Below are 15,015 nucleotides of genomic sequence, written 5' to 3'. Positions count from 1 at the left end.
AGATGATGATAAAGAATTTGAGGAATCTGAAATGACAAACATAAACGATGGTACAGTTAATACTATGTTTATTGATTTTAATTTTGATAGAATAATAATATTTATTTATTTTAGATGAATTGATTCAAGGTTTACGTCTTTTACATACAAAAGTACTCCATTCAATATCTGACATCGCATTCAACAAAATACTTGATAATGTTAATTCTAATTTAACAATCTATAAGTTGAAAAAAAAATCAATAGCATAGTTCCTTTTGAACCTCATAGATACGATACTTGCAAAAACAGTTGTATTGCATTTACATCATCATATGAAAATTTAGCCAGTTGCCCTATTTGTGGTGAAAACAGATTTGATGATAATGGCAAACCTGTAAATACAACATTTTTTTTTCGGTAAAAGAACGCCTAATAATTCAATACAAGAATAAAGAAAGAGCCGAAGAATTACAATATAGAAGTAATTATTCCCAAAACAAAGGAGAGGAGGAAATATATGCTGATATCTTTGATGGATTGTGAGTATAATTTAATTACTAAAGTAAATTTTTTTTTAAAAAAAAGGCCATTAAAATATGTTTCTTTCAATAGGTTATATAAGGATTTATTACAAAGGGGTTTTTTTAAAGATGAACGGGATATCGCACTATCTGGGACATGTGATGGATATCAGATCTTTGAACAACGAACCGATGATTGTTGGGTCATCTTATTAATAAATAATAATCTTCATCCTTCTATTCGTGTAAAAAAAGAAAATCTACTGGTAACAATGATAATACCAGGTCCCCGTTCGCCAAAGAATTTTAATTCTTTTTTATGCCCTCTTATAAAAGAATTACAAGAACTCGAAGGTATAGCTAATTTTAATATCTAATAAAAATGTATTTTTTCTATAATTGAAATTTTATTTTGTTAAATATTATAGAAGGAGTTCAATGTATAGATGGACGAACAAATGAACCTTTTATTTTACGCGCACATTTATTAACATGGACGGGGGATGTTCCAGCGTTAAGCAAAAGCTTAAACCTCTCTGGACACAATTCGTATAAAGGTTGTCGTTTTTGTATGATAAAAGGGACTTGTCACCCATCAAATAAACACATATACTATCCATCATCTGCTCTTTGCAATATAAGAAATCATGATGACACGATCAATATGGGAAAATTAATTGAAGAAGAAACGAATAAAGATCGAAAAGATGAAATGATCAGAGAAACAGGTATGATTTTCTTGAGAAAAAAAGTAAAAGTATACTTACATCTCTGTATTAATTATTATTACTTTACTATACAGGAATTAAAGGGTCCAGTGAATTGTTAAAATTACAAACATTATTATTTCCATGGTCTTTCCCAACAGATATAATGCATTTATTCTTCGAGAATGTGGCACCGTCAATGTATGCACATTGGAGTGGAAAATTTTTTTATAACAATCTATTATTGTCTAGTGATTATGAGTTATCAAAATCACAGTGGGAAAGTATTGGCATACAAATGGAAAAAGTAAAAAAAGATATGCCTATTGAAATTGGTCGCCCTCCACGTGACATATTTAAATATCATAATGGTTACAAAGCGGTAGAATGGAGAAATTGGATAATTTTATTTTCATTACCATTACTAAAGGTGTATCTGGATAAAAGGTATTTTAATAAAAAGTAAAAAGTTAAATTAATACATTTTTAAATTTTTTTAACTAATCAAAAAGTAAATTTTACTTTTCGTTACATAATAGGCATCTTCAAGGATGGGCAAACTTTGTGAAGGCTGTAAAGCTTTGTTTAGAACCTGAAATATCTGAAGAACAAATTGATGATGTACAAATTTTGCTTAAAAAATTTTCAGATTATTATGAAAGGTAATGATTTCTGTCTTATAATTTATAATTGTATAATAATTAAAATAATGATTAATTATTTTAGAGAGTATTATCAGAACAATGGCCAACGTTTAGCAGCATGTAAGATAAGTTTCCATTACCTCTTACATGTAGCAGATTCTATTAAATATTGTGGCCCTAGTTGGACCCATTGGCAGTTTCCTATGGAAAGGGTGTGTGGTATATTACAACCACTCATTAAATCAAAGATCAAGCCATATAGCAACCTTGCAAATATGCTTACTTTGTTACAGCAATTTTATATGTTACCATTTTTTTCTATCTCAAAAGCTATTTTCAAAGAAAAACCGCTAAAACAATGGAGTAAGGAACGGGTCTTTAGTACTGAAGGGTATGACGAAGAATTTTATTCCCCTTCTACTCAATATTCTCTGCTAAGCCAAGAACACAAACATCTGATTAAATTTTACGAAGGATCAAGCAATATAAATCGTAATGATTTAGAAATGGTAATATAAAGCTTTATTTTATTTAATTTTAAATTCATCATTACAATAACAAAATAATTTCGTTTTTTAGGAGGTTAATAATTATGGTGTAAGATATGGAAGATTAAGAACTTCAGATGGACAATATATTAGTAGCTGTTGTATAAAAAGAAATAATAAAATTGCAAGAAATAATTATTGTGCTCAGGTAAAATTTATAATCTTTGATTACTATCATTGCTATTTTTTTGATATAATTTTGATTTAATTTTGATTTTATATTTTATTTATAAATATTTTAGATAAGACGCACAATAGATAAACTTGCCCACAGACCCAATGCGCCTCCTCAACTCGTTATTGTAGATATATATGGAATCGTAAATTATTATCTTGTCCATGAATTAAACCATCAGGTTTACATGTTAGCCTATGTACAATTAACATCAAAAATTGTAGAAGATGAATATGGATGTAAACATTTTACTCAATTCAGATCAAAAGAATTTATCGATGTAAGATGTTTAGATCATTGTATAGGTTTTGCTAAAATAGATAATAGATATTATATAATTGATAAAGAAAATGCATTTGATGACTCTAATTGGGAAAATATTGGGCATTGATTTCTTGCAGCAGTTCGCACTTATAATAAAACTTTTTATGTTCTAGTAAAAAACCCGATAATTAAGAATATTTGTTGTATATTGATTAATTTCTAAAAATAGCTAAACACGAATAAGATTATCCCATTAACTTTATTTGTATCTAAAAATAGTTAAACACGGATAAGCGATGATGAAATAGATGAAATAGCTATTATAAGCAAAACATTTCACTGTTTTTTTATTTTACCTTTTCTCTTTTCTGATAAAATATTGGTAACAAGTCTATGTTATTCTGGTAATAAGTCTATATTATTTATAAACTTACTGACGAAAAATATTTTACCAGGAATAAAGGATACAAGATACAAAACCTTGAATTTCTGGAATTAGAAAGTTTTAATTAACCCTACTTAGAAGAGAAGCTGACTATATTACAGGGAAAGACGGTATGAATACATAAATTTTCCACCACAATATCAATTATCCAATAGTTAGTTACTGTCGAAATTAATATTAACTGATTCTTTTATTTTTTCTATTTTAATGTAGCCGTGTCAGGTGTTAACTGTAGAGTGTAGACGTGTATAAGTATTTTTTTACTTAAAAATTATGTTTATTAACAGGTATGCATCAAACTTTATTGTATTGGATTTAAAATTAAATAATTAAATTACTAATATACCTTTTTTCCCTCTTTAACAAGTACATTAAATTAAATAGGTCCGTGTCGAGGTGTTAATTGTAGACGTGTATAAGTATTTTTTACTTAAAAATTATGTTTATTAAACAGGTATGCATCAAACTTTATTGTATTGGATTTAAAATTAAATAACTAAATTACTAATATAACTTTTTCCCCTCTTTAACAAGTACATTAAATTAAATAGGTCCGTGTCGAGGTGTTAATTGTAGACGTGTATAAGTATTTTTTACTTAAAAATTATGTTTATTAAACAGGTATGCATCAAACTTTATTGTATTGGATTTAAAATTAAATAACTAAATTACTAATATAACTTTTTCCCCTCTTTAATAAGTACATTAAATTAAATGGGTCTCGAGTTATTGTGTAATGGGTATGAAAAATAAGTTTTCCTAACTGTATCTTCTTTTCTTTATTTATTTTATTCTTTATTTAAAACATTTTACTTTACTATAGAAATTATTTGTATCATTGGTTATTAGCATAGCCTTTAAAATGTACACGAATTATTATTGAAATATAATCAAACCATATCGATATTGTATTTATATACTAAAAATATCATTATTATCAAATGTAAAAATGTAATTAAAATAATCTTTAATGCAAGTAAAAATGTATGCTATTTTTAATTAAAAGATACATAAAATATTATTTTATTTGAACTAAATTGACCTTTAAAACTACTAAAAATATATGTTATTTCTAATTGAAATATTATTAAAATATATGCAAAATACAATTGAATCATATTTATAATACACTGAAAATGGGCTTTAAATATACTTAAATATATATAATAACACGAAATAAAATTATCCTGAAATTAAGTAGAAATTAATGACATAAAATTTGCACTGAAAATATACTTAAAGAGGCAAAATTTAAGGGTGTTTTATGAGCTTTTTACATATTAAATACAGTATATTTAAACATAATTTAAGCATTATTTATGGATATAAATATCTTACATAAAATATGCTAAAATTATATTTAATTTATACTTATAATATACATGATTATATAGTTAAATATTCTTAAAATTCAGTATATTTTCAGTATATTTTCAGTATATTTTCAGTATGCGAATTTTCTTACTGGGATGATTAATAAAATGTATTTTTTGTAAAATATATTTAAAATTTAATACATAACCTTGGGATAATAGTTAGAGCAGGTAATTCCAGGATTTTGTAAAGAATAATAAAAATGATAATATTTTTAAGTTAGTTCTTTCTTTAAATTTTTTTGAGAGTATTTTGTTTCTTAAAATCATAATATTGTAAAAAAATGCTGGTTGCTACAACTGACGGATAACGACAAATTGTCAGGCTACCCCCGGACAAAGTAATTGGAAGGCAGAAAATGCCATAAATATCCAGCCCTATTTTACAACATTTTCTTCCAGGCTAAAGCAAATATTACAAAAGAAATTGCAAATATATTTAACAAGCAATAGATACATGGCCATTGAAAAATATATTCACACTTCATATTGTAATACCACAGTCTAACAAAGAAAGACAAAAAATTGCAAATATATTTAACAAGCAATAGATACATGGCCGTTGAAAAATATATTCTCATTTATACCATAGTCTAACAAAGAAAGACTCAAACCACAATATATTGTAAAAAAAATATGAAAAATACGCGTATATCCTATTTTCATACCTTGCTTAACTAAGGTTGCTTGCCGAAACCTAAGGGTTTAGGCAAGATGGCGTTTCGCCGAAAAGCGAAATTCTGCCGAAACTATATTAAAGTTATATTAAAAAACTGGCGAAACTTTGGAGAAAGGCGAAACTGCTGAAACTTATTATAAATGCCGAAACTGCCGAAACTCTGCCAAAACTATAATAAATCTATAGTAAAATTTTGATGAAACTAATCGTAGGATTTTGAAGAGGTTTAGACAAGCAACCTTATGCTTAACAGCTCCACTATTTATTTAAAAGCAGCTTTTCTCTCTTTTGTATGTGGGTAGTGGGTACATTTTTCCTTTCTTTTATTCTTTTCTTTCGTATATGAGTGGCGGATACATTTTTTTTTCTTTATTCTTGCTTTTATTCTTGCTTTTCGTATGTGGATGTCTTACTATGTTGAATATATAAACTAATAAAGTATTGTTAATATTGTAAAAAGATAATTAAAGTATACTTTAAAAAGAGAAAAGAAGAGACGAACTAAAATATCGTAAAGTGTTAATATAAAAGACAAGAGAAAAGCGTATTTTTGAAAATAAACAAAAAAAATCTCATTAATAAACACGAATTTTAGCTATTTTTAGATATCACATGCATGTAATTAAAGTGATTTTAATTGGTTAATTTTAATTTATTATTACATTATGCATATGATTTTATTGGTTAATTTTAACCAAAATTTTATACGATACAAATTAAAATAATTATTTTATTATATTTATATAATTAATATAATTATATGGCTGTAAAATAAAAATTATTTTTTATTCAAATTCTATTTGTAGTATCATGATTTGGTAGTTGGCACCTTTCTGAATTACAATTATGAATAAAGTGTACTTTTTGAACATTATCTATTACAGTAATTGGAAAAATACGTCTCTATTTATCTCCTGTTGCTTGAAGATGGTAAAGTAGACATTTTAATACTGAATGTTCAACCATAGTATCTTTAAACCAATCTACAACAATAAATAATATTTGTTATTATTACCCTTATGTTAAAAGATACCTTTGATTATTGCATAAGATTCTTCATGATCTTCTTCATAAATTGTGATAAAATCATCGAGATGTAGGTGAACTTTTGAAAGGATACCATTTTCTTCTTCAATCATATATGATGCAAATTTGTACCAACTAATTGAAGAGTTTATAAGTGCCGCCTCAAACTTCATATCCACATAAGATAAAAACAATTCAGTTTTAAAATTATGTAAAGTTAAAAGAAGTTTATCACGTTCCTGCTTTGACATTCTTTTTTTTAATGAAATATTGGAAATAAAGTTTACTGGAGATATAACTAAATTAAAAGATTAGTAAATATAAATATCAAATATGTACTACTATATGCAATAAAATACTTACTTTTTGTATCATCATCATCGTCTTGAACTTGTTCAGTTACTTCAGTTGAATATTTATCTTCTGTAACATACCAATTTAAAAATAATTGTCCAAAATTTGAATTTGTAAATCCAGTACAAGATCTATTAAATCTTGGATCAATACCACCATCTGCTAAATGTTGAATTGCAAATAAAGTATTGTAACGCTTTAATAAATCCAAATCTATGTTTTTGCAATTAGTCTTTGGTACCATCCCCTTAAAAATACGATGGACCATTTCTTTTATACCAACTTGGGCATTAATAAGTATTCCAAAGGTTTTAGCATGCATCAAAAGATGCATATTAACGTGTATATTTGGTAAATTAACAAAATTTACAAAAACCTATAAAAAGTAAAATATTGTTAATTATTTGAAATTATTCCATATTTCAATATTAAATTTGTAACTATACCTTTGGAAGGATTGAAAACTCTTCTTCAAGACATTGTTGCAATTCCTCATAGCTATCTGATGTAAATTTCTTGTTAAAAATTGCTTTCATAGTTTTTGCAACATGTATCCAACAAGATATAATAATTTTTGGAACTGAACTAACTCGAAATGCATCAATTCTTTGTTGAATCATGGCTGTTTCATTATGTTTAATACTTGATTCTTTTAAAAACTGGTTTAACAAAAATGGCATAATCATAGCTAATCTAAGTAAATCCGACATCATAAAACTATTTTAGTGAGTAATCGGATTTGGTAAGCGAGACCATCTTTTTGGGATTTCAAAATTTTTCCAAATTTCAATAAAATTATCTTCTCCTTCTCGTGAAAATAATTCACAAGTTAATTTTAGTAGCTGCCCAATCTTTCCTGCAGTCGCATGATAAACATCCTGCGGCGTCTGTAAATGTCTTTCCCTTTTTAATTTATCTAAAATACTAGGTAATGATCATAAACCATATTCCGTACAAAGTTGATCTCTTCTTGACATTATAGTCTCATGAGAAATTTTTAAGATTTCTTCGTCTGTAATATGATGATAATGTAATGTTGTTACGATATCCTGATTGTGAGCACTTAATGATTCTTTAGTAGTTTTACAAGTACGACAACCCTTATTTGCATTATGTCTAAATTTATTTTTTAAAAAATTTTAATAGTTGTCATAAAATTATATTATTATATTATTAATTAAATTGAAAAAATACCTTAATACTCCTGTCAAATCGTTACCTTGAGGTAAATCTGCCATAACAACGTCTAAACCAGCAATTATCTATGCATCTTGTCCTTGGACAGTCATCACCTTTCCTTTCTCTAATTCCTTCATTTCTGAAATGAATGGTATTAAAGATGTTAGCCGTAATTGATTGGCCGATGCCGTAATATTACAGCATACAGCATTACAATTATGACACTTTTCGTAATACTGTAATTAGGCCATAATGCTGTAATTGGATCGTAATGCTGTAATACTACTGTAATTAGGTCACAATGCTATAATTAGGCTGTAATGTCGTAATTTTTAATGGCATAAAAATTTAAAATAAAAGTAATGAATAATAAAAGTAAATTACAATAGTTTATATGTCATGTAATTTTAATTTTTAGGGGGTATATAAGACGCGTTACATTTTTTTTTGGGATGAGTGATTGGGAAAGTATTAAGTTTTTTTCAAAAAATTTATATTAAATTAGCATAATATCTTTAATAATTAGATGATTTTATGCATAATTTACATATAAACTTTTTTACAAAAAAAAAATTATTATTATTATTATTATTGATATTATTTACCCCTTAAAATTGAAATTACACGGTCACATATTTCCTAAAATCCGAAATCCGAAATCCGAAATATAATTCCGGCCGAAATTAACGTAATTTCACTTAAACATGTAATTTCAGCCGAAAATCATAATTCAGCCAAAACGGGAATGCAGATCTTTCCTTTTTTGGCGATAGCCGTTCCACAAAAATTGATTTTAGTGGGAACGACACTGGAATTTTGTGTAACAACACTTTCCTTTTTAGGATATTTGTTAATTTCTGCTAAAATTAAGTGCATAATTCTGGCCGAAATTACATACGTAATTTCGGAATTACGGCATTACGGATTAGTTATGGCATTAAGACCTAATTACAGTATTACGACCTAATTATGGCATTACAACTATAGATGCCGTCGGAATTATTTTTACGGTTACGGCATGTGCCGTATCACCGTAAAAAAAAGCCGCAAATCGTAAATGCCGTAATGCCGTAATTTAATTTGACGCCGTAATGCCATAATTTAATTTGGTGCCGTAATGTCGTAAATTTACATGGTGTAAATAGATAATTAAAAAATAATTCATTTACATTTATTTTTAAGAAACTTCAAATTCTCTCTTTTTTTTAGGAACGATATCACTAAGTGGAAAAGGATTTTCTTTGAAATTTACTTTAAGAAATGACATTTAACTTCGTTTCTTATTCTTTTTTTTTTATTTACTAAATGTAATCAACTAAATATAATGTTTATTTATATAATTAATTTTATTCACTAATAATTATAATGTTTATTTACTAATTATCATGTTTTATAATGTTATTTAATACTAATTATAATGTAATTTCATTTACATTGTTTACTAATCTGTTTCCGATTCTTTATCAAATATTGCTTCAAAATCAATATTTGAATCCTCATAATTTATAGATTCATCAGGTTGTTGGTCCGAAATATTTGAATTCGAATTATCATCATTTTGTTCGTTAAAACTATCTAAATTCATGATATTTTCCATAATCAAATCATTAGTATTAGCATCATCATCATTCAAATCAATACTTTCATCATCCAAAACAATATCATCATCATCAATGAAAATATCATCATTATTAATCATAGCTGTAGTAATTTCTTGTAATGCAGTTTCAAGCTCATTTTCACTTAAATCACTACTAGAAAATTTTAACTCTGATTTTGCATTTGTAATATAGTAGGAGTGCATTTGAACCATGGATTGGAGGCGATCAATATCTAACCTAAAAAAAAAAAAAATTATTAATAAATTAATATTATATTATTACTGTTATTAAAATTAAACAAATACCTTGTTCTCCGCTTTCCTATCATCCAATTTAATACTGAAAAGGCTCGTTCACATGCAGCTTGATGAGGAGTAATAGCAAATAACTTTAAAGCTAATTTTTGAATATAATTATTTGGCTGTCGACAAGTTGACCACCAAAGTTCAGGCGTATCATATTCATCAGTATATTCCATATCATAAGGTGGTTCATTATCACCATATGATCGAAGTTGTGATAGCAAAATTTTGCAACTTCTTTTATCACTACCAAATTTTGACCAAATTTTCATAGCAGTTAATGCCATTTGACGAAATGTACTGTCTTGAAATTTCTTGTCTAATATGAAAAGTAGGAACAATAAATACATTATATTTAACAAATAAGTTAGAAAAATAATCAACTTTACCTCTATATCTTGGATGGAGGAAAAAGGCAACAAGATATGTATCAGTATCAAACTGTGCCCAACGTTTATTAAATATGTTAATACAATTCTTTTTGAAATTTGGATCAAAATAATTTGAAATCTTTTTAATTTCAACTGCCATCTGAATTAATTGCAAAAAAATTGATGCCATATTACTCGAATTAGCTTCAACAGCTTGAATTGCTTTTTTAGCAGGTGCAAGAATTGTATGAAGTTGTTCAACATCTTGAAAAAACTGGCGATTTTGAAGAAGATTTTTTATTGCTATTGCATTAATAAAAATTTCAGTTTGAGTTTCAAGAACCTAAATTATAATCCAAAAATAAATATTATTAATTTTAGTTTATTATTAAATATGTTATTATTTGTTAACTTACATTTTTGAGATTATTTTCCAAACGGATAATTGAGTCACAACAAGTCCATGCAGTAGACCACCTTGTTTTTACTGATGTCTTAAGGCCACCTCCTTCTGTTAAAGTTTGAATAATATCTTTTTGGAGATTTGCACCTGCACGATATGATGTTTTAAAAAAAGTTATAATAGATTGGCATTTTTTTAATGTGTTTTTTGCAAAATCCAATTTAATAATATCACTTGAAACTAAATTCAAATGGTGTGCCATGCATCGTATAGATAAAATATGGGTGTACTTTTCAGTAATTAGTCTTCTCGCCATTTGCATTGCTGATTCAGCATCTGATACTACAGCTGCAAATTTTTCTGGGCCAATTGAAGTCAAAACTTTTTCAATTTCAGTAGCATTAAAAGTTCCAGTATGAGAATCCATTGATGTATCTTTCAAAGTATGAATATATTGCCTTTTACTTGGGGTAATTATTATAAATGCATAAATAGATCTTCCTAAAGGATCACACCATCCATCAACCGTTATAACAAAATTAAAAATATTAATATGTATGTAAAAATATTAATTAATTTGATATACAGTAATTAAATAAATTACCTAATGTTAAATTTTTTTCATATTTGAGTTCTTCTTTGATTTTATTTAAAATTATAGCAGTTTCATGATTTAAGAAAGTTGTTGATAGGGTTGTTCTTTTAGGAGGACCATAAGCAAAACAGAGACTTTGAACAAAATCAATAAAATAAGGATGACCAACGGTTGAGAATGGTATTCCACAGCAAATAAAAAATCGTATAAGTGCTTGATCGATTTTATCTTTTCTATCCGCAGTAAGCTCAGCTGATGAATCAGAATCTGTTTTTTGTTTTCTATTCATAGTAGATGTAGTTCCAACAGCCAGCATTTCCATATATTCTGTTTTAATATATAGTGGAACATCTTTACAATACAATGCTAAATGTGACTTCAAAATTTCTGGTTTTCCTCTAGACCAGTTTTGATTACAGTAATGACATCTAGCTGTGTAATGCCCACTACCCAATGGTTCTTTAAAATAATGATCCCAGACATGCGATTCTTTACGACCCCTTCTAACTTCTCTAATATTTTGATTATCAAATAAATCTGTTGAATCCATTTTTACAGTCACAAAGATTATGTAAAAGCAAAAACGTAATACACAATTTGTAAGATTATTTAAGTTAAAAAAAAGATTATCAAAATCGTGATTCATGTTACACATCAACTGATTAGAAGTCTATGTAACACAAAATATTTTTTATTTCGTAATAATAAAAAATTTCAAAAATTTCTAAGTTGTTTGATTTGTTTCAATTTTATTTATCAATGGTTTAGACATTTGTCCAAGCTAGTTCAATTCCAACAGGTAACTAGATAATGTTCCTAAAGAATGAAGGAATGAAAGTTAATAATATTTCTTAAAAGTAAATGCAAGAAACTTTCCTCTGCTTACCATAGATTCGTCAATGGTTGAACCATTCCCTACCTACAAAGTTCTTCATGTATCTTATTTAGTTCTTTGTATTTTGTACAAATTAACGTTTTAATAAAAATAAAAATAAAAACATTTTATATACATTCTATTGTTGGATTACTTTTTATTAGACGTGTTTTTTGCATACATTATTATATAAAAATAAGCACATTTTTATATACGTACTATTGTTGGGTTACTTTTTATTAGACATGTTTTTTTTTGCATACATTATTATATAAATGTTAAGAAAAATCCTCTCCACTTAACCATGAAGTCGTCCAAGAAGTCCACAAAAATTGTTCTGAAAAAAAGAAATAAATTTAGTTGTTGTTTTTGACAGTAAATATCAAAAACAACCTCTTTCCACTTACCAGAAAATCCAAGAAATCCTGCAAGAACTGCTTCTAAAAAAGAAAAAAGAAAGCGAAGTTAATGTTGTTTCCTAAAGTAAATGTCAAAAAAAAAAAATCCTTTACTACTTACTAGGAGGTACAAGAAGTCCACAAGAACTGTTCCTAAATACAAAGAAAAAGAAATGAAGTTAGTTAATATCATTTGCTAAAAGTAAATAAAAAAAAACCTTTACCTACAGGAAGTCTGGGAAATATAAGAAAATACTTCTAAAAATAAAAAAAAAGAAGTTAATGATATTTCAGAAAGAACTGTCCCTAAAAAAAAAAGGTGCGCTGTAAACATTTTTTTTAAAAAAAATATTTACGGCATATATATTTGCGGCATTACGGCGCTAGATTAAAATACGGCATTACGGCGTCAAATTAAATTACGGAATTACGGCATTTACGATTTACGGCATTTTATTACGGTTACGGCATGATTTACGACATATGTTGTAACTCCGAAATGTCATAATTAGGGAATTCCGACGACATCTATAATTACAACCTAATTACAGCATTACAACTTTTGCTTTTTAATGTAGATAGGTTGCAACCTATTACATATGACACTGTGTCTTAATATTACAGTTACGGCTAACATCTTTAAATGGTATCATAAATTCGTCAAATTTTCCTCCAAATGGGATAAACCCAATAACAAAATGGTTCTTTATTAGCTTTCTTTGATGTGCTGGCATATTTCCAAACTGTACATAAACACCACCTAGAGAATGGTATACATTTCTAAATGTACCAAAATCATCATAATAAAGATCTAAAAACAGCTTATAGATTGGCATAGATGATGATGGTGGATTTCTGATAGAAATGTAATCAGATGGATGTAGGTATAAAAGCTTTACATTATGAACGTGCCAACGGTCATTACATTTATAAATTATTTCACTAATCCGCAATGAACCATCAGGAATATTTTGATGTTGAAACATCATCAATATAGTTACTTTTTCTAAAATTTGAGAAGTCATTATAATTAAAAATGGTTCGTCTTGTAACCATACTTCACCGGTAATAGAACGATGTTGTCTTGGTAACCCTTTTAAATTTCTGGGTAAATCTCTATATTCCAAAATTTTTTGAATTCGTAACTGATAATATCCATCATCATTTTTTAAAATTGATCTTAATTTTCCAAGTTTTTTTTGACCATTATCATCATGATAGTAAACAAAATCACCAGATCGGTACAATACTATTTATTAAAAATAACTTTAATAAATATTATCAATGATAATAAATTATAATTGTATCAAAGTGTATTATTTTATAATCTTCTGATATTAATATTTCGTGTTGTCCAAAAAGTGGGGATTCCTCCCATAAATTTCCATGCCAAAATTCTGATTTTTCTTCAGAATTAATGCCGGGTCCAAAATACATATGCTTCATTAGCATCAGATTATTAAGAACACGCCATATAATTTCACTGATTGAGAGTTGATACGAAAGTTTTGATCCTCGTGAGGTTGATGGAATTTTTTTTGGTGAAATTTTAATAGACTTTGTTATTATAGGAGAGGAAGACGTTTTCTCTATGATTGGAATCTTCAGATATTTTTTACCATATGGGTAGGTTCAAATTGAGAATTGTGAATGATATCGACAAGATCTTCATATGCTTTTGTAAAAACATTATGCTTCTGAAGCCAGCAAAATAATGCCGTAGTTGTATAATTATTAAAGTACGGTGCAAACTCACCATTGCAGAACGGTATCTTGTCTTCATCTAACGCTTTAACGATTTGATCTATTTCTTCCTCTTCATTATTACGTTCCTCTTCATCGTTATTATGTTCCTCTTTCACTTGATTATTATTATCATCATTGTTACCTTCCTCCTTCTCCTTTTCGTCATTGTTTTCATTATTATCTTCCTCCTCTTCCTCCTCTTCATAATTGTATTCGTTATCACTTTCTTCTTCTTCTTCAGTATCAGATGAATTGACATTATCTTGCGAAAATATCATCTCATCATTGTAGTCTTGAGGATTAATTGATCCATATGCATTAACGTCATTATTAATGTCTTGAAAACTTCAATCATCTTTATGATCATACTGAAAGTCCATGTCATCGTTATCATTATCAGGTAAACGTACAGGCGAACAAATTGCAACTCTCTCATCAGAATCTGTTGTCTCATTAGGTTTGCTGTAAGAAAACTGATTTCGAATTCGAATTGGCTCTATTGGTTTATTGTGACTATATCGTCTTCTCATCTTTTGACAATTTAAATCCTTAACTTAATTTAGAATTTTTATAAAATTCAATAAATCTTTATAAAATTCAATAAATCTTTATAAAATTCAATAAATCTTTATAAAAATTATTTGTTAAATACCTTAATACCTTTTATATTGTTTAGCGTATCGACAAAAAAACCAAAATCAATTCGGTTAAAATTATTACCGATTTGCTATAGATTCTGATTGGAGTTTTGAAAGTAATACAATCGTCAAGTTTTGGAACACAATTGTATACAAAATCAAGTAGCACATTGGAGTTTTAAAAGTAACA

General features: G+C 27.2%; 3 protein-coding genes across 3 annotated transcripts; all 3 read right to left on the bottom strand.

Moving 5' to 3' along the window:
- Nucleotides 1-6,662: 6,662 nt before the first annotated feature.
- OCT59_029902 (uncharacterized protein) lies at nt 6,663-7,428 on the bottom strand (the record flags this gene model as incomplete). Its single annotated transcript, XM_066146292.1, has 3 exons — nt 6,663-6,787; nt 6,998-7,094; nt 7,165-7,428. 3 exons carry the CDS (start codon nt 7,426-7,428, stop codon nt 6,663-6,665), a joined length of 486 nt encoding a protein of 161 aa, XP_065994950.1.
- Nucleotides 7,429-7,653: 225 nt separating this feature from the next.
- On the bottom strand, nt 7,654-7,956 carry OCT59_029901 (uncharacterized protein; the record flags this gene model as incomplete). Its single annotated transcript, XM_066146291.1, has 2 exons — nt 7,654-7,834; nt 7,913-7,956. 2 exons carry the CDS (start codon nt 7,954-7,956, stop codon nt 7,654-7,656), a joined length of 225 nt encoding a protein of 74 aa, XP_065994949.1.
- Nucleotides 7,957-12,321: 4,365 nt separating this feature from the next.
- OCT59_029900 (uncharacterized protein) lies at nt 12,322-14,717 on the bottom strand (the record flags this gene model as incomplete). The annotated part of the gene is made up of 8 exons (XM_066146290.1): nt 12,322-12,380; nt 12,451-12,483; nt 12,563-12,594; nt 12,666-12,699; nt 13,400-13,690; nt 13,911-13,998; nt 14,061-14,524; nt 14,606-14,717. 8 exons carry the CDS (start codon nt 14,715-14,717, stop codon nt 12,322-12,324), a joined length of 1,113 nt encoding a protein of 370 aa, XP_065994948.1.
- Nucleotides 14,718-15,015: the final 298 nt, after the last annotated feature.

This window comes from Rhizophagus irregularis, chromosome 9 (assembly GCF_026210795.1).
Source record: "Rhizophagus irregularis chromosome 9, complete sequence".
In the NCBI taxonomy this organism is placed as follows: domain Eukaryota; kingdom Fungi; phylum Glomeromycota; class Glomeromycetes; order Glomerales; family Glomeraceae; genus Rhizophagus; species Rhizophagus irregularis.
Note: the sequence above shows the minus strand (reverse complement) of the source record. Positions and strands in the feature narration are given on the sequence as shown.